Below are 27444 nucleotides of genomic sequence, written 5' to 3' on the forward strand. Positions count from 1 at the left end.
CCATTATCTTCTGTCTTTGATCTCCTGCATCTCTTACGTTACCCTAGCAGGTCAGGTTGCCAAAGTGAAAGTTCCTCAGTGCCAGACAGTTAAGATCCTCCTCCTCGCCCCTCTAAACAACCCTGGCTTTGTTCTATTTTCCAGGCATCAATTTTCTATTATAAAAGACTATGAAAAGGCCCTTTCAGTACAGTATACCAACTATTAAACAGATTCCTTATACGAAAGGAACAGAAAAAAAAATTAAAGCAATTTTCCTTCTTCATCTCCTAGCCCACGTATTAGATGAAATGTAACACTTCATAGGGTAGGGGAAAAATCATGGTTTAATTACAGCAATGTAGCATAAACACTTTAGTAGTCGATACCAGGATATTATTGTGACATCTAAACTAAACTTGAGTTCTCCACAGATACTGTAAACAGACACTCTAAATTCCCTAAATGATTGGCATTAAGAAGGTTTATACAAAGGCGGTCAGTTGTTTAATCTTTAAGATGTCATGACATGGTGAGACAAACACGTGTACATCAGTAAGTACAGAGAAATGTTATGCTACATTTTGGACAGTTCAGAACTGAAAGTGCTTCACATCTATAGGATAAGAAATGGCTTCATCTCCTCATCCCTAAATGATGAGAGCAAAGAAATAACCCTTTAATAGGTTAAATAAACAGTGCCCCATTTATCCATGCTTATATAAAGTTTCGAACAATTCAGAAGGTCCGTGGTGAAATTTACAATCTATATACAGTATAACAAATTGTCAAAGAAAAAAGTTCAGCTATTCCTTGGTTCCCAAAAGCCTGAAGCTCGCTCTCTGCACTAGAGACAAAAGCTACCTACAATATTAGGTGGGTTGTGTTTTTTGTTTGGTTTGTTTTGTTTGTTTTTTTAAATTCATCATCCCAATCCACCTTGAATAAAAATCAGTCCCTAAGTCCTGGTCATATTTAACAACTGCTTAATCCCAGTGTTTAAGGCATGTTCATTAGATGTCAGTATAGGGGTACTGTCAGAAATTATAATAACCACAGGTACTAAGCATCAGCAAATTCACAAAGCAATGCCACTCTTCACAATATAATGTAAAACAAATTGTTATGATGGAAGTTGTTCCTGAGTTAAAATTTGCTAAATACAGCTAAGATTCATGTTTTCCTTTTATACTTCTTCCTCTGGAATGTCCTTTCACATATGGTTAATTGAAAATTAAAATTCAGTCTGAAAATAGCCTGAATGTCAGAAAGTAAAAATGTTAGCATAATTCTAATTATGTTGGCATTCCCAAATCTAATTTTAGCCACGATGTTATGAATTTGCAGGGTTTAGTATCACTTAGCTTTTAGCAAGAGTATTTTCTAAATATGAAGATAATTATAAATGTCAGTCCACATTTTTGTGCAACTGTTAAATTTTGGGATCAAAAATTATCACAAATTTAAAGTTCTGGGAATATATGTAACTCTGATATTGTAGATATTGTAGACTTTTTCAGGTTTTTTAATCCAGTCTGCTCCTCTAGAATTAAAGGAAGACATTTTTAAATTGTAGGAACACAAATTAAAATACCTACAAATATATTCAACTTTTTAAAAATCCGACAACTAATTGTCTATTCAGATTCTTAAGTATCCATTCCCACAGAATTGTTCCTCAAGTATGTAATCACTGACATTCTTTCCTATTTAAAAAAAAGCTGTTCTTGGCTGAGAAAAGTGGATAGCTTTAAAAATAGATTTTTCATTAGATGCAAAATGTGCATGATAATTCCTACCACCCTAATCATCCTGGCTCCAACTCATTAAAGTTCATATAAACATTTGCTCAAGTCCGAGCATTAAATTTAACAGGAGTTAAAGGACACTAGAAAATCAGGATGACAAAAGGTGTGACTCGGGTCTGCGCTATACCTGCACTTCTGACTGTCAACTGAAGAAAAACCCCTCAGAAAATCACACTGTCTGGAGTTGGATCCAAAGTTTGCTGAAAGCAATGAAACACAGTGAGCTGTAATGGGATTGGTATTTTAAGTGCTCCAACTGAAGCTCACAGTTTGCAATGATATAGCATCTCCTATTTTAAATACAGGAGAGGATTGCAGCAATTGCACCTATCAGACTAGGGAATAAATCTTCATTTATGTAATTTTGAATCTGTCAGCAGTGCAAATTATGAATTACAGTATGATAAAAAAAAAATCTCTTTTCCAGATTTGTTTCCATTTAAATCCTAGTAGGACAGAAATCAGCAACACGCTAAGAAAACAGGGTGGAAAAGGAATGATTCTGCTTCCATGGTCTGGGAATTCCAAACAGAGAGTCTGACATAGTGGTATAAAAACAAAGCTCCAAATGAAGTTTGGCCTAGCTCATGTGTCTTATGCACAAAAGTTAGCTAAAATGTAATTGTTGTGACCATAAAATATAAATAGCAACAATTTATTCACAAAATTCTGGATTAGACTGATTTTTTTTTTTGCTTTAACAAACTGTATGATCTATTAAATTATCAGCCAGCTGTATGTTTAAGCACAACAATAGAAAATGTAGTACATAAACACCTAAAAATCACAGTCATAAAAAGCAGGCAAGTACATCAGTCTTTTGGTGGCTAAAGCACAACAGATTAGTCTGCCAAACAAGTGTACGTGACTGTAAATCATGGGCATTTGTTTTGTTAAAAACTGTTTCTACTGTCAATAAACAATTTTCTGTATTTTAATACTGTCCTTAAAGAATTGTAAACTGTTTAAAAATGTATGCACAGACATAAATAACAGTAAAGGATTTAAATACAGTGGTCAATAGGAAAAATAGGTTTTTAAATCTGCATGTGTGATGAGTGGGTAATTTGGAAGAAATCCATAATTATCCATCAAGAACTCTGACCTTTCTTAGGTAAGACAGTACTGCCGTCATTTCTAACACTTGTGACCATCATAATAACAAGAGGAAAAAAATAACATATCGGCCCTGATACATCAATCACATATGCATTCAAAATTACAGATATTTACAAGAAAAATATATATTTAATTAAAAAGCCACTGAAAAACATGGACTTTTAGTCAGGTGCTGCACTTTCTGCAAAATGAGGTAATTTAGATGCAAACAAATTAAGTTTAGTAAAGTTCAGGATCCATGGTCTCCACACTTAAAGTACAGATTGCTTCAGTAAATGGCTTGACTGTTTCTATATGTTCAGAGCAAGAAATCACTAGATCCAGTTAAATCCTGTTTTGTAGTGCTCCTGATGCAACACTGACTAATGTCAGAAGGCTTCCCAGCTCAGTTTTACAACTGGTCTTTCAATAGAAAGAAAAAGGGGGGAGGAAAAAAAAAAAAGAAAAAATTAGTTATAAGTTGGTTTCATCCCAAGATGGATCATTCATGTTCTTTAGAACTTTTCTAACAAGCTTCTCCAAGTCCTTGCGAGCTCTTTGTTCTTCTTCTAATGATTTCTTCATCTTTTTGTTATCCTGTTTAATAGAGACAGAAATATTACTGGTTTGGTTTTGTTGGTTTTTTTTTTTTTTTTAACAGATCTCTTCTGACCACACATACACTGTCAATTACAAATTCTGAAGGCTCTTCTCAGTAAGACTGCTATTAGCTGTTCAAAAGCACAGACTTCTATTAAAATTTCACAAGTTACCCACAGTTACTTCACACGATGCAACACAAACCACCAAATGGAAATGGAATTATTTCCTATTTATACTTAGGGGTTCTTTTATAATGCAAGTGCTAGTAACAGATGGCCAGTAATCTTGAATTTTCCTGCTCAAATCTGATCAATGAAGAGTAGAATATATTTGTTGTTAATGGAGAAGGGAAATGGAGCAATAAGTAGAATAAATAGGCCCTCTAAGAGTCTCCTGTGATTATAACTAGTTTCACAATCTCAGAAAAGCTTCTTAAAACTTAATGCAAATTAACTTCCTTCATTAGGAAAGTAAATAGTTGAAAGGAGTATCTTGAAAACCATTATGTTCTCTGCAAAGTGTTTTGTGACTAAGTTTTAAACCACACAGATTACTACCAACAGTCTAAGAGGAGTCTGAATTTCAAGGACCACCACCGCTCTGCATGCATATTAACGAGTGAGTCAGTTCTCAATATTTAGTGTCATCAGGTAATATTGAAATACCATGAAAAACAGGACCATAAGGATGTCACTGACCAAACCACAGTGATGCTTACGTGGTTTAATCCCGTACAGGCCAAAGTGATGCTGACAACAGTGGGGAAGCAACCAGAAGATAAGCCAACATTATATTAAGGCCCCAAGACAATAGGTTTACGGGTGTTTAACAAACACAGGTCTGCAATCCAGGGGTCCCACTGGACTCCCATCGGCTGTCATTTACAGACATTTCTAGAAACAGGGCAGGATCAACAGCTGCTACCTCCTTAACTCCATTCCTTCAAGTGTGTTGAGAAACTCGGGCCAGGTTGGATGGGGCTTCGGGCAACCTGGTCTACTGGAGGGTGTCCCTGTCCATGGCAGGGGGGTTGGAACTGGATGATCTTTGAGGGCCCTTGCTACCCAAACCATTCTCTGATTCTATGACATTTCATTATTTTCTTGTAAGTACAGACTTAATTTCTTTTCCTTAACACTTATTTATTTACTGCCAATTGAGGACTCTACAATTCAAGTGTAGTGCCTGTGGAGCAACGGCTATGAATAACCTATGGAAGCTGCTACGGCTCCGAGGGATCCCAATTTGCATGGTACCACTCACCAACAGGCAGCCTGCTGTCTACACCAACCAGTGCACTATGTACTCCTAGAGAGCCGTTGTCACTTGGGACCAGCTCAGAGATTGTTTCTGCCCCTTCTCCAGTTGGCAACATCACAGCAGCAGACCAATAAATAAATGCTTCTAACCTGAGATTCCTGATATACAAGAAAATGAACTCAGGCTTTAGTAGGTCTTGGCCTTGGAAGATGCGAGATTCTGAAAAGATCATCTCTTTGGAAAGCATCAGAAAAAAAGAGCTGTTGCTTGAAGCTCAGAAGAAGGTGACCTTTTGTTTAGGGTCACAGGAATATTAGTGGGTTATTATTGCTGCTTGTATTAAGTGAATTGTATTTTTAAAAGTAACACTGTCAAATTTGCATCAAGTCTGGGATACACATGCTTTATATGTTGAAAACCGCAAAAAATTAAGTATTAAGATGCCAACTGTCCTATTTCAAGGAACATGCACCACATCCTTAAAAATACTGGGCGTGCTTACAGATAGGCAAAGAATTTGAATTCACGTTTACAGCCCAAAATCTACAGTAATTTGAATACAAATCTATTTTACACTAACACAGGAGATTTTAACTGACTTTGAGTCATAGATCTGTTAAGGTCAGTTAGCAAATTCACACATTGGAAAGTGAGGATAATTGAATGCTTTTTTCGTCTATGCATTAAGCAATGACTACACGCAGCAGCATTAACATGGTTTAAACAGGCTGTGTCCTGACAAGAAAAAGACATTTTTAAACAACTCATTTTGGATACTTAAAACATTGGCTGCTACTTCCATACCAGCAACTCAGGTGAGACCTTGCACAATTCCCCCACGCGACAAAGCAGCACCCCAAGCTAAGCTGAAGCTCTCAATAAAAAAGGCCACATGACAGACACCAAAAAGGACTCTCATCTCTGGAAATGAGAAGCTTTAAGAACTAATCCGTAAGAGGCATTCAGGTTACTGAAATACTGTTTTAATAAAGGCCTAAATAGATCCAGACTAATTTATACTACTAAAATTATACATTCCAAGAGCAAATACTATTTCACAGTCTCTATAAGCTTATTTTGCTGGCGACACAGAAGAACTGAATTTGCTTAACGCTTTCAACATTTCAAAAGTCATAACATCCAAAAATAAACAAAACATAGCTTAGTAAGTCACCTCAGAGACAGGATATTTAATGCTCTTCTCAAATGTGGGTGCTCCAAGGATAGGTGACAAGCACAATAGATGGTACTTTTTGTCAAATTGGTATGTTCTACTTTTAAAAGTGAATCTCATGCTTTGAACTCTAGTCCAAAATTTAAGTTCATTCCTGTTAAAGTGCATCAACTTACAAGCTGTATTGATTTTTATAATAAGCCTTCCATCTTTCCATTCTCTATGTTGCTATAAATGTAGCAAGTTACCAACCTGTCTTAACTCCTGTACTTCATCCTTTAATGCATATACTGTGTCAACAAGGCTTCTAAAATGAAAAAAGATCAGCTGTTACAACGGTTTTCAGAAATATATGTCTAAATCTATTATTAGACAAAACTGTTAAATGAAATGCATTGAAAAAACCAAACCCCACAGCTAACAGCTAATTTCAAACTTGTGTTAAAAAAATTGTCTCTTATCGTGAGTTATATTCAGTAAGGGAAGGACCTGTTACCAGCTTCTGTGACAGGATACACCTTTCAAGCACGTATGGACCTATACTGGTTTCTGTATTACAGCTTTCTGTATTTCATTTCCAACATACACCTTACCAAAAAACCAGAATGATGGCACACACTAACTAGAAAGATGACACCAATTTAATACCGAAATCCTACAGCACTTGGAGAAACTATTTATAAGTGAAACCTATTGCTTCTCGGCACGGAAGGAAGCAGTTGCATAGCATATACAAAGAGACCAGACTACAAGCATCTAAATGAAGGTCAACAGCACTTAAAGGACTGGCAGCATACTCCAAACAGCTCTGTTCCCTACTACAAATATACCATACACATGACTATAATGGGAGACAAGAGGAGGAAGAAGAGTGCAAAGTTTACTGTTTTAATCCATCATTCATTAAATGTTCTCTTACTTCTCTTCTATAACAGTCTGACCATTACTTTTAGTTTCTTCTACAATAATTTTTTCTTCTTCTGGAAGCAGGACTTGAGGAGCTGATTCTTTACGGGAACCTGTTGTAAAAATAAATTACATAATGAGCAACTCACAAATATTGCTGGGGCATTTTAAAGATTATTTCATTCATTGCATGATACACCTGCATGACCAAGGTATATCACTTTCCACGTCCCCCTTCCCTCCACACACACAAGCTACTGACACATTTTTTACATTTGAAACCACAGCCTTACGACAACAAAAAATTGTCTGACATTCCTATCCTGCTGCTGAAGTAAATCTTGCGTCATCGATGGGGATGCTACACTGTTCAAACAGTGCATTGACCAACGATCAGTAAAAGCTATACAAATTCACCATAGCTAACTCAAAAAAAAAAAAACCAGATGTGTTTAAGTAACAGCAATTTAAGCCTCAAGGACAGATTCTGATCTCACACTGATACAAATCCAAGAAATAATTCCAATCTAAACCAATTACTCTATCAGTAAGGAGTAGAATAGTGGTACCAAATGATAGCGTGATGGAAGAAAAAAAAGTTAAAACCCCTTTCCCCTGGAACACTATAAACAACACAATTTTGTGTGTGTGCGCGCACATATACATACACTTACAGATAGCCTCTCAGTCCTATAATAAATTCCTACCAAATAAAATACATACTTTATATTTCATGTTTTTAAAAGCACTTAATAGTTTGACAAGAAAAACTCAAAACATTGCAACATCTTCAAAACATTTTCCGCAATCATTACAGTTTATAACATCAAGATAATACACATAGATTCTAAAAAAGTAGCTCTGAAAAGAAAAATCTACAGCTCAGAGATGTGCATCCATTCATACATAAAGTATGTATTCTAGAAATGTTATTTAATTAAGCTGCAACAAATTACAAGCTTCTTTTTTTTTAAAGAACGGATGTAAATAAATGGCTGTCTAACCATTTGTTCAGAATTCGAACACAGCAGATAAGGCATTAAAGTTCTTGCATATTTTAACCAAGGTATCAATTTTAACAAAAAAGTTACACTTGCCTACCAATTCATTGTAATGAACTTTCATTAACCAGGTATGTCTTAATTCTAGTATGGTTTGAACTGATAACTAGGTACTACAGGGCGCATGCCTGTCAGGAGAAATTAGTTAGCTCTTGCTGAACAGCTGCTTTGTGGTAACAGTGCTTTTCTTTTATGGTTCATGATAAAATGTGTCATTTAAACACACAAAAACATGAAAGAAATCAACCTCATCAAAAAATACTAAATTCCCGGATGGCTGCAGTCTTGAGTTCTGAACAATGAGCCTGTAGGGATCGTAGTTTAGCAGCAGTATGTGTTAAGTTATTTAAACTATTTTAGTAAACAATGACGAACATCCTTTACTGAAGAAAATAGTTTCCTTAAGCTGACAGGAAAGATCTAATGTATCAGTACACGATGGTCAAAATTTTATGGAATAAAAATAACTGCAGATTTGAGAACAGAATCTCATCCTTGAAAGCTGTAAGTTCTTCATCTTACAGAGTGAAGAAATCTTTTAAGGGTTAATACCCATCCACTCCCACTTATTTTCCAGGGAAGGAACAACCTATAAACCAAGCACATCCAAACTCAGTATGGAGCTCAAGGGCATTTCCCTGTTTGCGCTGTCAATCTCTAATTGTAAAAAGTCGTCATCTTCAGTTCAAAAGTCGTTCATTTCAGTTAATTGGTTACTGCTCTGCTTCATTAGCCCAGGAGGTAACCCAGAACATTGAGCTAAATGTTATTTTAGGAATTAGTTGGCGGCAGCTGCTACCAGCTCACTACATTTTGGGTCTCTGTACCAATGTGGAGCACCTCAGCCCAGCGCACGCCGAGGGAGACATGGACGAAAGGGAGAGAACTGCGACATGTTTCTCGTCCCTTCAACCAAATGGAGCTGCACATTATCTCTGTATAGAGCTGCATACAATTGTCTTTGCCTGGTCAGAGTAACACAGGTCCTTGCAAAGCAGAAATAGCACGGAGCAGACAGCTTTAAGAAAAATAAAATGTCCCAGCTGTACAGTTATATACACACATGCATGTAAAACAGATGTCTACATCAGCATATCTTGACATATGTACAGCATAGCACAGTAAACACTTAATGCTACTGAGATACAGAATGAAGTTTCATTAAAACCAAAATGTTCGCCAACATTACACACACAAGGAGATCACACAGTACACATATACACACACACAATGCCAAACTGTTGCTGTGAACACTGACCTTCCTGTGCCACAAAACATTAACTACCACGGAATGTGGGACATCACAAGTTTCACTCTTGCCTTCATTGCTCTAATACCCTCCGTCATGCAACTATTATATTTGTATCTAAGAACCCTCGCTGCTCTTGCGGTTTGTACTTATGCAAAACCAAAACAAAAAAATCCACAAAAAACTAAACCAAAACAAAAAAACCCACCACCCCAAACCCCAACATTTTCTCCTTTACCTTGGTGTGCTTTTTGTGAGTTTGTCTGCGTGTTGTGGATTCTTTTTTCCCTAAATCCCACAAGCACTTGCTAAGTATCAAAGGTACAAATGCACAGCAATCTATCCTGCTCAAAGGACCCTGACATCAAATGAGCACTGCACAAGGAACATCAGACTTGATGCGTCAAGTTCTAAGGGCAAAACAAAGCTACTTCACTGTCATGCTTTTCTGCACCATTTATGCCAGATTTTATTTTTTTTTTAGGACACACTTTCTGACAATTATACATCTAGAAGGAACTTCAAGCAGTCACCTCATTACTGGCACTCAGCAATATTCCCTAAATTGCACCTTGCGCCTCCGCCAAGTTCTTTATGTCTGTTCTCTATGTGACCATTTCTCTCCAGAAAATTTTACAAGCTTTACCACATGAAGAGAGGGTTGTGTTATAGCACAGTGGGTATTTCACACAGAGTTGTACTAAAAGGACAGTCTAGGACATTCCTGCAACTTAGATATTCCTAAGCACCTCTGAGACATATTCCACATTTTCATGAAGTAGGGCAGAAGAATCAAAAGTTACTTCAGTCTGTCATGCCTCAATCCTAAGCATCCAAGTTTCACGCTGAATTTTATTACGAGACACTACTCAGTATTGTTCCAAGTCAAACAGGCCAAAATACAATGTTTAAATTGACCCCCAGCAACTCTGGCCCTAAATCACCTTGAGAAAATACAACCAAAAAGATGGAAGCCACACATCCCCCACCCCCCACCCCCAAAATCTTTACAAATCAGGGTTTCATTTTCTTTTCCTTTTTTGCGGGGTATTAGGGGAAGTAAGGTGGATGGGAGAAGAAAGGATGTTTAGCAAACCCAGACAATTACTTCAAGATTAGTAAACAAACGTTAAGGCTGAGTAGGTTGCCATAACAATGGGGAACTCCTAAATTCAGGATGCTGGAAGAATGACCCCAGTGTTTAGAAGTTTGTTTGTTGTATATTTAAGGCCAAACAACTGGCCACTGTGATCAAGATTCAACTAAGTTTCCATCAATTAAATACCATCAAGAAAAAAAAAGGTATCTATTTCTCCACTCTAGGGCTGGGAGATACTAACATTCAATAAAGAATTACAATGCTTTTTGCCAATACCATATCCTAAATTACAGGTTTCACAAATTCACCCTCCAGAGTAAAGCAAACAACAATATGGCCCACCTGGCATTCAGACCAGGGCTAGAGACCTCAACAATACCCTCTACGTAACGTGGTGCAACGCCCAAGATACAAGAACAGGCCTGTGCGGAACAGCCCCCTGCTTTTAGTTTTCAGTGTCTGATGCCCTCTCCAGCCTCATCAATCAGCCAAACCAGCAAGCAGCTCTGAGCATTTCTGGAAAAAAGGGAAAGCCGAAACCTATTTGGATATTTATGTGGCTGAAAGACATCATGACAGAAGTTCACTTTATACCTGGCTGAAACCAGCCGAACATCACTCCTAGCCCTGGGGAAGGGCCTTAACACCAAAACGGGAAGAAACTAGAGCATGGATTGAATGCCACAGAGGTTCTCAGTGATGTCAGTTTGTAAACATAACTGCACAACCCCAACCTTTTATTCATTCTCCTCCAAAGGGAGCGTGACATGTTAAACAAGACTTGATATGGTACCATGCCGGTTCCTGACAGAGGCCAGGCTTCAGAAGGAGCTGTACTGGTAATCAGTCTGGTCCTTCGTTCTGAATCATTTAGCAGACATATGTGAAAAGAGTCCAGACATTTTGCACAGATCTTAACACATCAGGCAGGAGGGAAGGAAGAAAAGAAAGGGGATGAAATTTAGATACCTTTTCACTTTAACCAGATATTAAGTCCCCACCTATGTTCAAAAACCTTGTCTGTCCAGGAACTATTTAAGCCAACAGTAAAATGGAGGTGGATATTCACATCGCCTAAAGTGGCTACCCTTACAGCCTCAGTTGAAAGCCAGCTCTCCCCAGACAATCAAGAAGAGGGTTCCTTCCTCCAGCTAGCCATTTGGAGAAGAAGGCTCAACCTAGGTACTCTACAAGAGTAGAGTGCCTTCTTCCAGCGACTATAAGGATCCCAATTAAAGCTATGGAAGTTAAACCTGCGGTGATGGTGGTTAATTTTAAAAAATGCACAGCATAATCTGAGGCTATCAGCAATGATTCTGTTGCACAGCTTTTAAGTATTGCTATTTTCTTCATTTTTGCATACCTTTATTGTGATTAGGAAAAGTAAGGAAGGGAACAAGGCACAATAAAGGTCAATAATCAGAAACAGTACTTGTAAATGTACAATTCCAGTTTTCACCAACTTTACTAGGCTCTCTCTTCATAAGCTAAGAAGCTCTTCGAAATCATTTGCTTGAGTTTCAAAGACAGAAGTGTGACTTGCCACTGAAAAACAAGTATGTGCATGCGCAACTGTTTAGATCTACCACTAGCCGTCAGTATGCACAGATGTGTACATTTCCTGGAAAAGCAAATGTTAGACAAAAAATAGGAATTATGTGTCATTTAAAACATTCAGTGTTTCATTGCATTAATTACATTTAAGATGTGAAAGTGGATGAGCAGACCCGCCAAATTAACCTTCTCTTTCTCAATGAATTTTTGATGAAGTCCTAATATGAAGAATCCTAAAAGAAGTGCTCCCAGATTCTGCATGCGTTGAGATTATAGCATTGAAAAAAATAATAAAAAAAATCCTTCATGCTACAGATCTGCCAAAGTCAAAAGGGAGCCCTTTAATATCTTCTACAGATAACAAATCAGAATCCAAACATCAGGCCAAACTTCAGTTCACTGTATTAAGGACATTCTTTTTTGCAAATTCTTGGGAGTAACAAAAAAGGTTTTGGCATGAAGTGTTTTGGCTTTTTTTTTTTTTTTAAACTAATAGTGATACACAAATAGGAAAAAAAAAAAAAACCCACAACCCACGACTCAGATGGCAGATCTATGCAGTATACAATAGAATGTTTTGACAAGTACAATGAAAATAATTAAAGTGGACCGGAACACATACAACTCCATGTGTCATATAAGAACAGAATGAAGAATCTGACAGACAGATACACTATCAGAAACTGGATGTTTCTAAGACAAAATTTGAAAAGAACTATCCCGCTAAACTTCCTATATTTCACTAACCAACACAAAAACATCCAACCAGAGGGCTCTAGGGCTAAAACTAGAGCTGATGCAGTCATAGCAAAAAACATGTGATGACCTTTTGATAGAAGTAGGTGATTACTTCGTTTGTTCTGATGAAAACATTTTTGTATGTATATCAGGTTATCATTTTATTTAAATTCACAAAAATATGAGCATCTTTTAAGTAGAAACACTTAAGATAACTCTTGTTTTAAAGAGAAAAATGTAGTATTAAATCTTGAAAATATTTAAGGTTATAGAAACAAGTATGATATTCATAAACAGGATCCACAGAAGTGGTCTTTAGATTGTTCCAATAATTCAGCCCGTGCTTTTACTGAGAATACACTAATTCAAAAAATGAAAAAGAAGAAAATAAAATCAATTAAGGGGAGAGGGAGGCAACAGAAAACCACTTGGTAGATGGCAACATCTCTGAATAATTATTTTAAAAAAAAATAAAGAGGATACAGAAGGATACATACTTCACATCACACTGAATTTCCTGCAGTTGTCAACTACATTTAACAAAGAGTACACACTTCTGTCAAAAAAGCTCTTTCACTTCAGCATTTGATTCCTCCAGGAAGAAGGGAGGGAGAGAAAGGAGGCATGGGGAGAAGAGGAAGTTAAGTGTTAAGTTACAAGTTATGCTGTCCTTTCCCCCTGTGTAATAATTAAAGTCACAGTCTAGCAAATGCAAAATTTATTTCAACTGTACATAACAGATGTCCTTTTTATATAAAACAAAACACTGAATTGATATATGCAACCACAAACAATATGCATACTGTACAGTACAATGCAACATTCAGATATACATCCATTTTGTATTTTCAAAAGGCAGTAACCTACTAAAGATGGCTTCTCCCATTCACAAATGAAGTGCACAATATATATTATTTTCTTCTATGTTTTACGTCACTATATATATACATTACCGTGTTTTGGCAAGATTATGCAAAACACCCAATTAATATTGGTTGGTTTCAATTTATGGCAAATACTAATTTATGGAAACACTGCGTAAGCCATGTGAAGAGGGGCTGACAATGGCTTGGACCTACCTTCTAATTCAGATTCTCCATCCTTCCAGTGTATTTGTAACTGTACACATATATTTTACAGAATTGCATAAACATAAGGTACTATTATTACCATGACTAAAGTTCCACAAAAATAGAAACACTGAACCTTTGGACTGAATACCACCATTTCCACATTTGTTTTTTTTTTTTTTTTTTTTTTTTTAAAAAAGCATGTTGCATTAATATTCCTGATCATTTCACGATAGCTTATGGCCTGTAACACTGAAGACACGGAATGATTTTAAATGCATGGTGATGTTAATATGAGAGATCCTAATTATGATAATAGTCAATGACTTAAATGCTACAATAATTAATGGTGGTAAACTGTCAAAGCTTTGGTGCATAGAAAGTCAATAAAATCTTCGGATCTGGATAACAAAACATTCTGTGTGATAAGGAAAGTTCAAGTGCAACAACTGTATTTCAAACTCATATTTACACTATATAACATGAAACAGACAGAAAGGAATTATCGTTTATCCAGAAAACATTATTCAACTAGAACACCACAGCTTAAGAAACAGGAAAAAAAAACAATCCATACTTTCCATATACGTTAAAAAAACAAAAACTGACTGAAAGGAAGAGGGGAGTGAAGTGGGTTACAAATGTGCTGTGGAATGGTATGGAGCACACGTACTTAACTTGTTTCCCTAAGCAACACTCCTCCACTTTGAAAAAGGTTCAACATACACAAGGTCCCAGTCATTACGTTAATATAGGACTAGTAGTAAAACGTACCCCTGAAAACCCTCCTCGGTAAGCACTGCTGCTTTTGTTAGTCACATTTTTGAACGCCAACAACAGTCAGAGAGGATAAAGTAGATGAACAAACAAGACTGAATGCAAATCTGCAGATGTGAACTGCTTTGAAATAGCTCCTCCATGCTGACCACCTTCTGGAATCATGCACATCTAGCAATTACTAACTTTCTGATCATGTAACCTGCAGAAAGGCATTGATTATCTTTTAAACAGTCTGATCAAGTTGCCAGGCAGCAGTTAGTTGCATCATGAATATTCTGAACTTGTTCATAGAGTAATATCTGAGCACTGGATAACATGCTTAGTTGAAAAGGGGTAAGGGAATTGCATCTGGGGGCCCTGGTGAAAATAAGAACTGTTTCTGTCCTTTTATCACATGCTTTTCCCTAATGCTAATGGAGATTTAGTAAACATGTCATTTTTGTTCCGATGCCGATTACATTATCCACAAGACAGACCACACGCGCTTCACCCCAGCAGTGCCCCAGGTGCAGGTTCGAGACCTTCAGCTGTGCACAGTGCGTCACAGTTCTCTGAAAAGCCAACATGACTGTAAATGAAGAGCTGCTGCTGAAAACAAACCTGCTCGTGAGAGAAGTTACAAGACACAATAAAATCCATCACGGACATGCTCCAAACAGTACAACCCAAAAGCCAAGCATTCTATTATTCAGAACTTCAAACAAGCCAATGTGATCGCAGTTGTACCTAGAGTTTCAGATGCTGAACACTCCAGCCTCCATCAGGGGAACCATTTTCATCTCGTCTTTTCAAGAGGAATGGTCAATTGAGAGTTGACAGCTGTGTATTTTAACAGGCAAGTAAACATCTAGACCCTGCTTTCTGCCACGCTACTGCATACAGTAAAGTGACAGTATGACCATAGGTAACATGAGATTATCAAAACACTGCATGTAATGAGCATGGACTGCTGGGTTTTCATGACAACTGCCAGACTCGGGGTGGGGAGAGCAGTGCAGTCCTCTGAATAAACATCTAAGCAATGAGGAAAAGACAGCAGTATAAAACCAGAAATTTTTATGGATTAGAAAATGCTCTTCCAAATAAATGGGCCAGATATGTGAATATCTGAACGATTTTGCAGCTCTTGTAGTGCTTATTTTTAAGCTGCATTTTTCTTACTCTACCAGCTTTGTATTTTGTTAGGAATATGTAGAAAATCCAACAGCTACTGCTAAGGTATTTCCATATTGCTGGCACTTGGCTCACAAACCAGTATGGTTTCAGTACAAAATACAAAAAGTGCTGTATCCAAAATAAAAAAAAAAGAAAAGAAGAAAGGACCTGTTGCTAGACTGACCAAGTCAAAAGAAAAAAAAAAAAAAGACCATTCAGAGCTACAAATTAACATCTGTCAGTTAAAAAAAACCCTCAAGAAATATCATCCTTAACAGGATATACACTTTTTAGAATGACTTATTTGTACGCGTATTGAATTGGCAATAGAGCCTTCCACCAGGTATAACTGAAGTTTCAGAAGCTCCCTCAGAAGTTGTTAAAATATCACATTAAAGAGACAAGGAACAGCAAGAAAACATCTAAGAAAAGCAGGCTGTGATACAACAAGCATTTGTTAAGAAAAAGCTCAGAAGTGCATTAGTTCTGGTGAGAGATATATGAGCAACAGCTCTTACGAGATGTAGACCCCATTCTGTAACTATGGGCTGTCCATATACTGTCATAGTCAGAGTCTTCTGAGAGGTCTGAAGGCTCCAAACGAGAAAGACTACTGCGACGACCCAAGGAGTCTAGACTTGATTGGTCATCATCAGCCAAGACGTGATTATGCATCAGGTCAGTGCCTTGCCATGCTAAGGATGTATAGGTGAAATGAAATGGTGGATGTGGATAGGCAGAGGTGGGATGAGGAGGAGAACGTAAGGAATAGCCACAACCAAACACATGAAATAAAAGCAAAAAGGTGATGGGAAGAGAAGGAAAAGAGAAAATATTGTTAAAAAGGCACCAAAGATTTTTTTCTTTTTCTTTTTTAAATTTGTTTGGGGTTTAGGTATAAGTTACACTCAGCATGTAAGAACGTTTGAACTGTTACAATACAATTTCTGAAGTGGTTTTTAAGCTTCTAGGCAGCCTCAGTTAACAATTTTGAGTAACCAAAATCTTGTTTGAAAGTAGATTTTTTGGAAGAGGGAGTTAAGTTCTTTTCAAGTATGGAGTCAGTTCTGGTCTGGGGGGATTTGACTGGGGACAGAGCAATAAACACAGTAAGCCAGCATGATCCAGCGCTGATGTGAAAAGCAACAGCTCCTTCCCCACCAAACATCTGTACCTCCACATCCTTTCCCTCCCTTGCAACGACACAGTCATTTCTACGGCTGCTTGGAGAACCAGGTCAGGGAACAGTTTCAGATGAAAACTAACCCTACAAAAGATTATTTTTTAAGCAGGTAATTTCCCCACCAGCTCACAACACAGCCACAGAAGTGCTTGTGTCACCACTGTAAAGAGGAAAATGCAGGGGAAAAAGCAAAGGTTCTCATGCAGAGCAGGGCTGCTGACTTTCTGAATCAGCTGCAACATCTTGCACCCACTCAAGGGGACTGTCAAACTACAGCTTTTCTGTGCCTGTACCCCTTGTTATTTGTTTAACCACGTAGTGAATTAACTCACAGGAAAACAGGGCCAAGAGGCTAACAGCAACAGAGTCTGGTCCATTCCAACTCCTTACACGCCTCTATCTGAATCTATCTTCCCAATTAAATACTTTAAGATGTCTAGGGTAGTTGGTCAAACATAGCTAAGGACACTTTTTTTTTTTTTTTTTTGAAGGTCTGGCAATACCCAAGGACTGAAACCATGTAAGTGGCCATGCTATGAGCCACCATACACATGATCTTGCAAAAGACTTTAAGCCTTCATTTGGAGCAGAAATGCAAAATAAACTCAGTATATAAGAAACAAGAGAAACTGAAACTCTCTTCTTTTATTTGCATGTCTCCCCAAATTAAACCCTACATCTTCCCCACCCAAACAACTGAAAAAGTTGCTTTGCTGCCTCTAATGCCACACTGCCAGTTTCCACTGGAGCCACAGCTCTGCTGAACTGACGTTGCCAAAAGCAGCACCCCTCGGGCTTTGGATTAAGGTGCAGGTAGGAGAACTGCCAAATGAGTGCTGTGAGGGAGAGGCAGAATATTAATACGGAGGTAGGAAAGAAATACGTAAAAAAAAGGGCGTACTTCACAGATGACAGGCAACTCTTTCATTCTGTTCTACACTGACTACTGTTCCCACAGAGGCAATTCCAGCATGTTTGGGTTTTTTCCCCATTTCCAAATTCAGTCTACAAACGGATCTTCTGAAACCTAGTCTTTGACAATAACACTATTCTTTCCAAACAAAGCAGCCATATGCTTAATCAATTAAAAAATTAAAGTATTTCTTGCTGCAATTAAGAGCAAATAAAAGCTGCTGATTTCTGATGTATGCAATGACACCCACAGCACTATGTATATTTCTTAAATATACATAGAAAGGAAAAAAACAGGCAAAAAAGCAACAGAAAATCATATCCATTTTATATCTGCACACACACACTACTGTGCAAGTGCAAATGTTTCCCCAACCATTTCTTGTCACATTACCCTTGGAAATAATCAAAAGATCACAGTCGACACGTTTAAGCAGCAACCACCTCATTTAATTTTGTTTGGAACAACAGTATATCTTCAGAATTTTGAACACATTCATTTCCTTTTATCCAATTAAACAGACTACTGTAATGACTGTATGGCTATAGATTAGTATTAATAAAAAATTGTGTAATAGTAGCTAATTTTATCACCTTGGAGACCTATAGTTCCTTCAAGACAGAAAAGTTAAAATGAAGGGTTTTGCTGTTGCAAAAGTTTCCACAGTCTAAAGACAAAGGCCATATTCCCATTTTATAGTACATATGAATACAAAGTAGCTGGATTTTTTTCAAGGTGGTAATAGTAAGTGAACACATATTAGGAAAAGCTAAGTTTGCAACTGTATTTTGAGACTTCTCAACTATCAGCATAAAGTGCTTTTGCTTGGAAGCGAAACAGGCACAGAGCGCTGTGGGTAGCAGTAACAGTGATTAATACTGCAAATTTAAACAGCTTTAGTGGACGAGGACTAAGTTATAACATCCACTCTTCTAGCTCCTGACAACAGCAAAACCAGCCAAGTACTTCAGGATCATTATACTGTGTTCCAAGGATCCCTGAATTCAATTGGTATTGAACAGTGCAAAAACTGTGCAAATCGGAACAAACGCAACAGCATTTTCTCCTTTCTTGTGTAAATGGAACACATGCTGGTGGACTCCCCTGCTCTGAGCAATGTTTTACTTACAATACAGAGGAACTCCACATGGCAACCTTGATTTGGATTAAATGAAGTAGGACCCCAGAGGCACGTTACAGGTTTTCAATAAGCTAGGTATTGATCTGAGAAACTAAAAATGGCTTTAAGCAACACGCAGATCTGAGAACAAATTTCTTCAGAAATTATGAGATGGGATAAAAATTTGTAATTAATACTAAAAACAGCTAGTGGTAATAAAAGAAAAGAATTGTTTATAGGTCTAGGTTACTTTTCCATAGCGGAAGTCTTTGTTGAACATAGAACAAGACAAAAATACACTCCTCCAAAATTGTGACTACTTTTTCATTTCTCCTCACTACTTACCAGCTTCTTGAAATTTATCAAAAAGCATACTGATCAACTGTCATATTCAATTCAGACACCTCTCATTCACTGGTGAAGGTTTTGTGCAATTTTAATCCATGAAAACTTTTGGGTTTCCGTTTTGGTTTTTCTGGTTGTTTTTTTAAATACTCAAAGAATTATAGTCTCTAACCATGGTCCTTGGCATCCAATATTTACACACTCAGCACTGATATTAACCCAGAAATAGGTTGTTATCATTTCTTCCAGGTCCAGCTTGCTATTTGCAAAGCCTGAGAATGTACATCTCTCTTTTTTTTTTGCAAGCTAATTTGTGTTTCAGTTAGCCATTTCAGTACTTTCTAACTTACTTGAATTTAGTGTTTGACGTGTTTTGGCACTTGTGCAATATGCTTCAATGACTTTAAGAATTTGAGCATCTTCTTCTAAAGCAGCTGTACCTAGAATCAATGGGAAAAATAGAATTTTAAACATTGTTATGTTTCATAAAGCCTTTGTAAATTACTATGTTTCAGTTGAGTCCAAAGTTCAGCCTAATCAACCCTTTAAAATGATCTTAACCATCCCATTTTAAAAATTAAACTTCAGTGAGCAAAAGTAATAGTTTAAAAAGACAAAATACTATCTTGAAATGCTTGGCAAAAAAACCCCAAAACCGGTCAGAGTAACTACCCACACATTCAAAAAATTTTCTGAGCATGTGAACTTGCACAGAACTTGTTCTGAACTGTGATCACTCTGGTTCTAAACCAAACAGCCATTAAACTGAAAACCACTGTATACTCCCATTATTATATACATATTATTTTACTATTTAATCAAAGAAATCAAGGAAAAGAATATTAATTCACAGAAAAGAGATCTTGAAAACTTTTGGATTTTGTATATATATCAGATTTACCCCTTTCAACAGCACACTATTGAAAATTAAACTCAGAATTAACAGCATAATAAATAAGTCAGTACAATTTCAATCCAGTGTGCAGCAGCAAAGATGTCACTATCACATATCTGTGAAAAGTGGAGTAATTAAACTTCTCAGACTTTAAAGTAGAAACAGCCCTACTGAAAAAAATCCAACTATTCAAGCTTAAAATGGCAAAATTTTCCTAAAGGTAGAGCTCCACAGCAAATCTTCTCCTTGGGGAATTCAGTAAAAATGCCGTCATATTGTTCACTTGCAACGGAGTGAAATTCCAATCAAACTGAAATCTAAAGGGACCTCTACCATGAGTTTAGATGGAACCAGGAGTCTATGTGTAGGGCAAGACGATGTTATTTTAGAAGCATTTTTCCTGTTTTCCTCCTTGAAGAAAAAATTAGGCTTGAAGATTTTCTGCTGCGTGAATCTGAACTGCCTTCAACATCAGAATGTAGTTGTATTCTCTGTCAGCCAATGCATCTTGTTAGTTTTTTGTGATTTGTTATCACCGGAACAAAGCCAATTGTCCAAACATTTGTCAGGATCAGGTGACAAGCTAACTGTTGAAGAAATTATCTTGGCCTGATATAGTTTCTGCACAGTTTAAGAGACACAGGTACTCCAAAGTACAGGTTCTTTCTCTTTCAAGGCAGGAAAAATAATTGGATTTTGTTGTGGCTAGAATGTAGCACCATGTAACAGTAGCAGGACAAATATTTCACTTCTGAAATGAGTATTGTGAAGGCGCTCAGTTGAAATACCTTATTTCAGTTTGTATGTTATAATGCTAATTTGACATAGCAGTTCTTAAAACATAGCCCATAAATCCCTGGGATTCCAAGGAAGGTAAGTAATAAAACCCAAACCTATCTTTCAATAAGCTTTTAAGTTTGACAGAAGCTCCTCACTGGAAAACTTTTACAGCTCCACAAGCTGGAAAAGGTTGAAGGAGCACTAACATATAACAGAAGCTTCTAATTACTGACACAAGGGGGGGGCGGGGCAGGGAGAAAAGAGATGAATACAAGAATCAGTAAATATTTCTGTAAGTAACACTGACTTAAATCCACCAAAAATCCCTTTTATTGGAAACTCTCAGACTTCAGCAGTCTAAAGCTCTGCAATTTATTCAGACACAGACACTAGCAAACGACCTTATTTCCAGGAGATCTAGATCTTAGAAAGAGTGACCATGGAAGTGGCTAGTCTTCAAACCAGCAGCAACACCCAGCTTTCCAACACCCAGCTCAGCAGAAGTTCCTACCAGGATCAGTTTAAAAACATAGCTATTAAGTATTCTGCAAGAGTGGGATAGTATCTTCAAATTGTTTATGAAATTAAAATACAGGTTTACCTTACTGAACATGGCTCTACAGTCAACCTCACTTCCCTCTGTAGCAAACAGATAGAAATAGGCACTTCACAAGCATACATCCACCGCAGTCAATTGTAAAACTCTAGAAAGCAACTAATCCCACTGTGACATAAGCACTTAAGATGACTAAAACAAACCATCCTCTAGCGATACCTACCCCTTCTCCCCTGACAGGAGAGAGGGAACCAGATGGCTTGCTTACACTGTACATCTAATTTTCACAGAATTTAAACTGATGTTAATTCCAGCCTTTGTATTATGCAGGCATTTGTTTAAGTCTCTCTTACTTTTTCTCAGTGCAAACTCTTCATCTGATGGTTTCCGTTCTGGCTTGCGTTTGGGAAGCAGCTTTTTCATGGTTTTAGGGCTTTTACTGAGATCCTGTGTGGGGAAAATAAAAATAAGAAGAGTAGAGCTTCTCTACAATATTTCAAAAGTTTAACTTCTAAGATGCATACAGGAGTTACTAACTAAAATTCAGTTTACTAATATTTTTTGGCACATCTGATTTACCTGAACTGGATGATTCCTCTCTACCCTTCCTCCAACTATACACAAAGTCAGGTATTTCATCTGTTCTGGTAACAGAAATATACAGAAAAGCTGCTGCAAAAGCATGCAGGCTGTTTGGGAGATAGAGCGAAGGGAAGAGGCAGGCATACATTAACACAGGTTTGGTTTTTCCCCCTAACTTTTGAAGGGACAACCCATTTCACTTGTATACTTAGAAGCACGTAAAAAAGGACCTAACAAGGAAGCTTGGCAGCTAGTACACTCTTTAAAGCCAGAATTTGTGAATGTTTAGGTCTGTTCTTACAAAGCTTTACAGCAAAAAAAATACAGCAACAAATACAGCATTTCTGCTCAAAACTTGGTCATGCTAATTTACAGGAACAATGCTAGGTTACAGGAACAAAAAAGAACATACTGGTCTACCCCCTTACCTTAAGGATACAAGACATCCTCTATAAAAATACAGAACAAGAAAGTAAAAACATGAATGAGCAGGACAGACCAAAGAAAATGAAGATAGGTTTTGAACATCATTGTATGCTAAACACTGTAAAGATGATTGAAATTTTACCACACTGGAGAATTTAGTGCCCTACACATGAAAACATGAAAGGAATTTAACTTAAATTACAAAGTGAGCATATAGTACAGCCAAACAGAAAAACCTCTTGTAGCAACTAAGCCTAAATACTAACCTTCCAATTGCAGATCACCTATCACTTTTTCCCTGTTGTTTAGGGGATTTACAAAAGAACAGAAAAGAAAAAAAGTCACACACACAGAGCTACGATAAAAAAACCCAACAGCCAGGGCACAGCAGGCCACAGTGTTTAGGCTACAGTTTCTAAGAAATTGCAGATTTACATGTCTGCAAAATAAAATTATTCTGTCAACATCTCATGCTTGCAGAATAAAACATTCTTAGGCATAACTGCACGATTCTTTCTGGGCCCTGTTGCTTCACACTAACTATTATCATGAGAACGCATGACAAAGATACTGAAACAGGAGATACCACCAAGCCACAGAGCATCCAATATTCTCCTCCTCACCTACATGCAGACTTCCAACACACATCTAACATTTTCTTACTATTTACAAAACCACGCAAAATGTAGTGGCAGGACCAAATTAATCTACCATCACCATCTTTTTGTGGTTAAAACCACCACATTTTATTTCTCTTGGAACAGATTCCTGTTTCATACCAGGTGCTAATTAAAATATACAACAGCATCTTAAAATCTAAGCTTTTTTTTTTTGCTAGTAGTAACATTAACCATCAGATTCTTTTGAGTACAAAAACATTACCTATATTTTGACAGTTACCATTCTTTTTTTTCCCCTGTAAATATGCTATTGTTACCTAGTAACAGTGGTAAGTACTGAGGAACCAAGAGTCAATTATACCACCAAAGCTGTTTAGAATGATTTGATACAGCATTCTGAAGCACCACAGGATCACTTATCCTAGATATTTTGCAGTGTGCTTAACACATAACTTATTTTGCAGTAAGCCTGAATGATCAACATAACAAAGGGAATTGCTAGTTTAAAAAAAAATAAATAAATCTTATTTATTAACTGGATAAGGAGTGGAAATAAATGGAAGCACTTGGGGGAGGTGGGGGAAGCTTCTCCTAACAAGCCTTATTATTTCCTCAGCTGCAAGACTAAATCCCTCTATGAAACACTGGCTGTTAAATCATCTTTATACAAAAACATTCACAAAACTGTAAAATGGTGGTCTGTAAAAAAAAGTTAAACTTCCCATTGTAGGCCTGCTACTCAGTCATATTTCTTGGCTGTTGCATCTCACCTCTTTATAACAGAGAGCTGCTGAAGGCCGTAGTGGAGGCGCAGGCCGTAAGCAGCTCAGACTCCAAGGCTTGGGGGTTTTCGGAGGTTCCAGAGGTCCCCAGTTTATTGTGGTATGTGGAGTCCCATGATGCGACGGATGAGGGAGAGTGTGGTATGCAGGAGTCAGTGGTATTGGCTTGCTGTCTGAATGCTTGCTGGAGGGTGTTACTGGATGGGAAGGAAGCTGTCAAAGACACAAAGGTGATGGGAAGGGAAAGAAAGCATATTATCATAATAAAGACATAATATCAAAGATTGGTGACAATCTCATTCACTTTCTAGAGTTTCTGTTTATTACAGCTGGCCTTTGAAAATTTTGACACTAAATTATTATTGGGGAAAAAAAGAAAAGGAGCTTAAAGAAATTCTGTCTACCGTAGACAGCATGCACTAAAGAAAGAACAACTATGAGCAGCCCTACTCCCACTTCTCTCAACCACTAGGGACAGAGCTAAATTTAGATCCATTCATATCCAACAAACCCAAAAGAAGGTACTTAAGGAAGTTGCTTCTCCACAGCCTGTCAAGTACATCACCAATTAAAACCTACTGTTCTAAGGATACTTAAAAGATGGTGATATATTACTTGGTCAAAATAGAAGAAGTAACAATAATGAATTTTCTTTTACTCAAACTATTACACCAAAATGTAAGCATTTTATTCTTTGTTGACACAATTAAAAACAGAATGACCTTTTGACCCATTAAACTACAGTCATAATGTCCAGTTCTTGTTACTAATGGCTAAAAAAATGCTTTACATAGTGGTATATTTGCCACATAACCTAATTCTGCATACACTGCTCATTCACTTCAATCCAGAAGCTATTTCTTACTGTGTGAGACGGCACAGAGTGAGGTTTAATGGTGGGATTCCCAACAGTTGTGACTTTGGTTTGCTTCTGCAGGTGATCCACCCATTCATGCAAATCTTGCTGGTTGTTACAAGACACTAGTATCCTTTCAATCATATTTCCTAGTTGACAGAAAACAGAAGATGTAGGAAACCACAGAAAAACAACTTAGTCAATCTGACATGATTATAAAGACACTCATTTCCTAAAACATTATATCCCTTAAGTACTAAGCAAAATTTTTAACCTGTACTTTCAGTACAACAGCATCTCGCTTTTCCAGGTTGTAACAGACATTTCCTCCATGTATTTGTTCTTGTGCCAAGCACAGGAGTTCTACTTTTTTCCCCACCTCTAATAATTAAACACAATGACCAGAAACAGATGTAGGAGTCAGGCTCATGTAGTAGCCTTACACTACTCCATCTTCCCAAGGAAAGCCAGCGTACGGCCTAAAATATCATTCTTGAGTCTGTAAGCTACAATATAGAAAAAATTATAAAATACAGTTCACTGATCTTCTCTCAGAAAAAGGTATAAAGTTGCTCTAAATCTAATATTAAAGCTCAGGCAAAAGTCACTTGGGAAAGCAATCTTAACTAAAGATTACTTTAATTTCTGCAGTTAACTCCATTTTAACCCATCATATTCCTCATCTGAGGTCAGCCTCATAGCTACTCAGAAGACCATGCACCATCAACAGCTTTTTCCCTCTGCCTCATAGCACTGATGTGCAATACCACCTGCCACTTGAGAGGGTCAAAATTACTTTACATTTACTGAAATGCTTGGAGGCAGAATTGATCCAGGAAATGAATGAAGATGTGAAGCTCCATCACGTGGACCCTGCTCCCACTGCCCTTTAAATCCCCCAAGGAAGTAAGGTACATGCTGAAATGAATGACTTAGACAGAAGTTACCCAAAGTATGCACAATGGCAGCCATTGTCAGCAGAGACACAAAAAGTTTCTCAGCAAAGAGGTGGACCATTTCTAGAAGAAAGTTCTTGCTTAAAGCTCTTCCAGAGTCTCTGGAAATCATTTTCTTCCAGTGAGTAGCATACTTTGAACTGCTTCATTATAAGGGACCTTCTCCAAGGCTACTGTCTCCATTCATTAAAATACAGAAATTTGGGGATGAATCCCACACAGAGACAGTTTGTTAACTGCTTAAGACAAGCAGCAAAAAACAGCTTTCAAGTGAGGTTATGAGTAGCTGCCTTACAAAATTTGTATGATCACAAGATGATTGACTCTGGAAGGGACCTCTATAGGTAATCCAGCCCCCTCCTCAAGCACAGACACCTAGAGCTGGTTCCCCAGGACTGTGGCCAGAGAGTTTTTGAGTGTCTCCAAGGTTGGAGATCTCTCCAGGCAACCTGTGCCAGTGCTTGGTCACTTTCACGATGAAAAAGCTTTTCCCTCTGTTCAGACAGAACATTTGATGTTCTAAATAGCATATCCTGGAGTAAGCAGTAAATAAAAATATTTAAGGTCAATACCTGATATTTCAAATGCATTTTTATGGTTTTCACTGTCTTCTAGCTTTGTGATAGTCATTCCTGTCATTGGCAGTTTTCCCTAAAAAAAAAAACCAAAACCCAATATAGTAACGCTGAAGTTAAATCCAACACACACAAACACATTACCGAGGAAAGAACACCATAGAATCATAGAATGGTTTGGGTTGGAAGGGACCTCAAAGACCATCTAGTCCCAACCCCCCTGCCATGGGCAGGGACACCCTCCACTAGACCAGGTTGCCCAAAGCCCCATCCAACCTGGCCTTGAACACTTCCAGGGAGGGGGCATCCACAGCTTCTCTGGGCAACCTGTTCCAGTGCCTCATCACCCTCACAGTAAAGAATTTCTTCCTAATATCTAATCTAAATCTACCCTCTTTTAGTTTAAACCCATTACGCCTTGTCCTATCACTACATACCCCTGTAAACAGTCCCTCCCCAGCTTTCTTGTAGGCCCTTCAGGTACCGGAAGCTTAAAGCTCTGAAGACAGACATACACAGTAAGTTGGCAAACATACACACACTGATGGCTTTAACCACTTAAACATCCATGCAAACACCTGATAATGGCAGTTTTTAACATGCCCAACTTCTGCAAATGACACCTGTGACTACAATGAGCCTATCCGATACCTATGCAGGTTATGAAATCCATACAAATGTAATAGTGGTCATTCATCATAGCCTCAGGTTCTTGGAACCAAGACCTTCAGCTTCATCTGTGTTAGGTGATTAGAGGCACTAGTGACTCATCTTTAAGCACATTTGTTTGCAAACTGATTACCTCTCAAAATAAGGTTTGTGGTACAAGTAGATTTAGAAAGGAAAATTTCACTAAACAAATGCATCAAGTATTTACTAAAGATTTATGTCTCTAATAGCCCCGCTAATAAATTCACTCAGAAATATCTGGGGAAAGAAAACAAAAGCAGTAAAAACACCTTTAAGTTTGTAAAGTTTCAGAACATCATATTAATTTTGCAGAAGATAACCTCTCATTTTAAACCCAGTCAAGCTGGGAAAAAAAAAAGGTCAGTTTAGGGTAACTTTCTGACCCTTTAGAAACCACAGAAGAATAAATAAGACTGAATATTGTCAGAATGAAAGAGTTTATAATAAAAAGTTGGATTTTTGGTAAAGTTCTTTAAGACAGATCCTGTATTCTCCTGCACAGAAACACTATTCAGCACATGCTGGCAAAAGTGCAAATACCATGTACTGTGGAATTTTGGCTCCAATGGAGGGGAGGAAAAAAACCCCAAAAACTTTTTTTTTTCCTTTTTCTTTCCTAATGACTGCAGAA

General features: G+C 37.5%; 1 protein-coding gene across 5 annotated transcripts in view; it reads right to left on the reverse strand.

The window, feature by feature from the left end:
• Positions 1-319: 319 nt before the first annotated feature.
• Positions 320-27444, reverse strand: part of ARHGEF7 (Rho guanine nucleotide exchange factor 7) — a 127922-nt gene continuing 100797 nt past the window's right edge. For 3 of the 5 annotated variants that reach the window (XM_054836098.1, XM_054836111.1, XM_054836127.1), the window contains 9 exons: positions 26121-26199; positions 24602-24741; positions 23725-23949; positions 21680-21773; positions 19446-19535; positions 16053-16229; positions 6842-6941; positions 6175-6229; positions 320-3482 (listed from right to left, as the gene is read on the reverse strand). In XM_054836098.1, coding sequence (XP_054692073.1) covers positions 3360-3482; positions 6175-6229; positions 6842-6941; positions 16053-16229; positions 19446-19535; positions 21680-21773; positions 23725-23949; positions 24602-24741; positions 26121-26199 — 1083 coding nt within the window. In that variant the 3' untranslated portion in view covers positions 320-3359. The remainder of the gene's footprint in view (positions 3483-6174; positions 6230-6841; positions 6942-16052; positions 16230-19445; positions 19536-21679; positions 21774-23724; positions 23950-24601; positions 24742-26120; positions 26200-27444) is intronic. The other 2 variants (XM_054836106.1, XM_054836121.1) reach the window with 1 other exon arrangement.

This window comes from Grus americana, chromosome 1 (assembly GCF_028858705.1).
Source record: "Grus americana isolate bGruAme1 chromosome 1, bGruAme1.mat, whole genome shotgun sequence".
Taxonomy (NCBI): Eukaryota; Metazoa; Chordata; class Aves; order Gruiformes; family Gruidae; genus Grus; species Grus americana.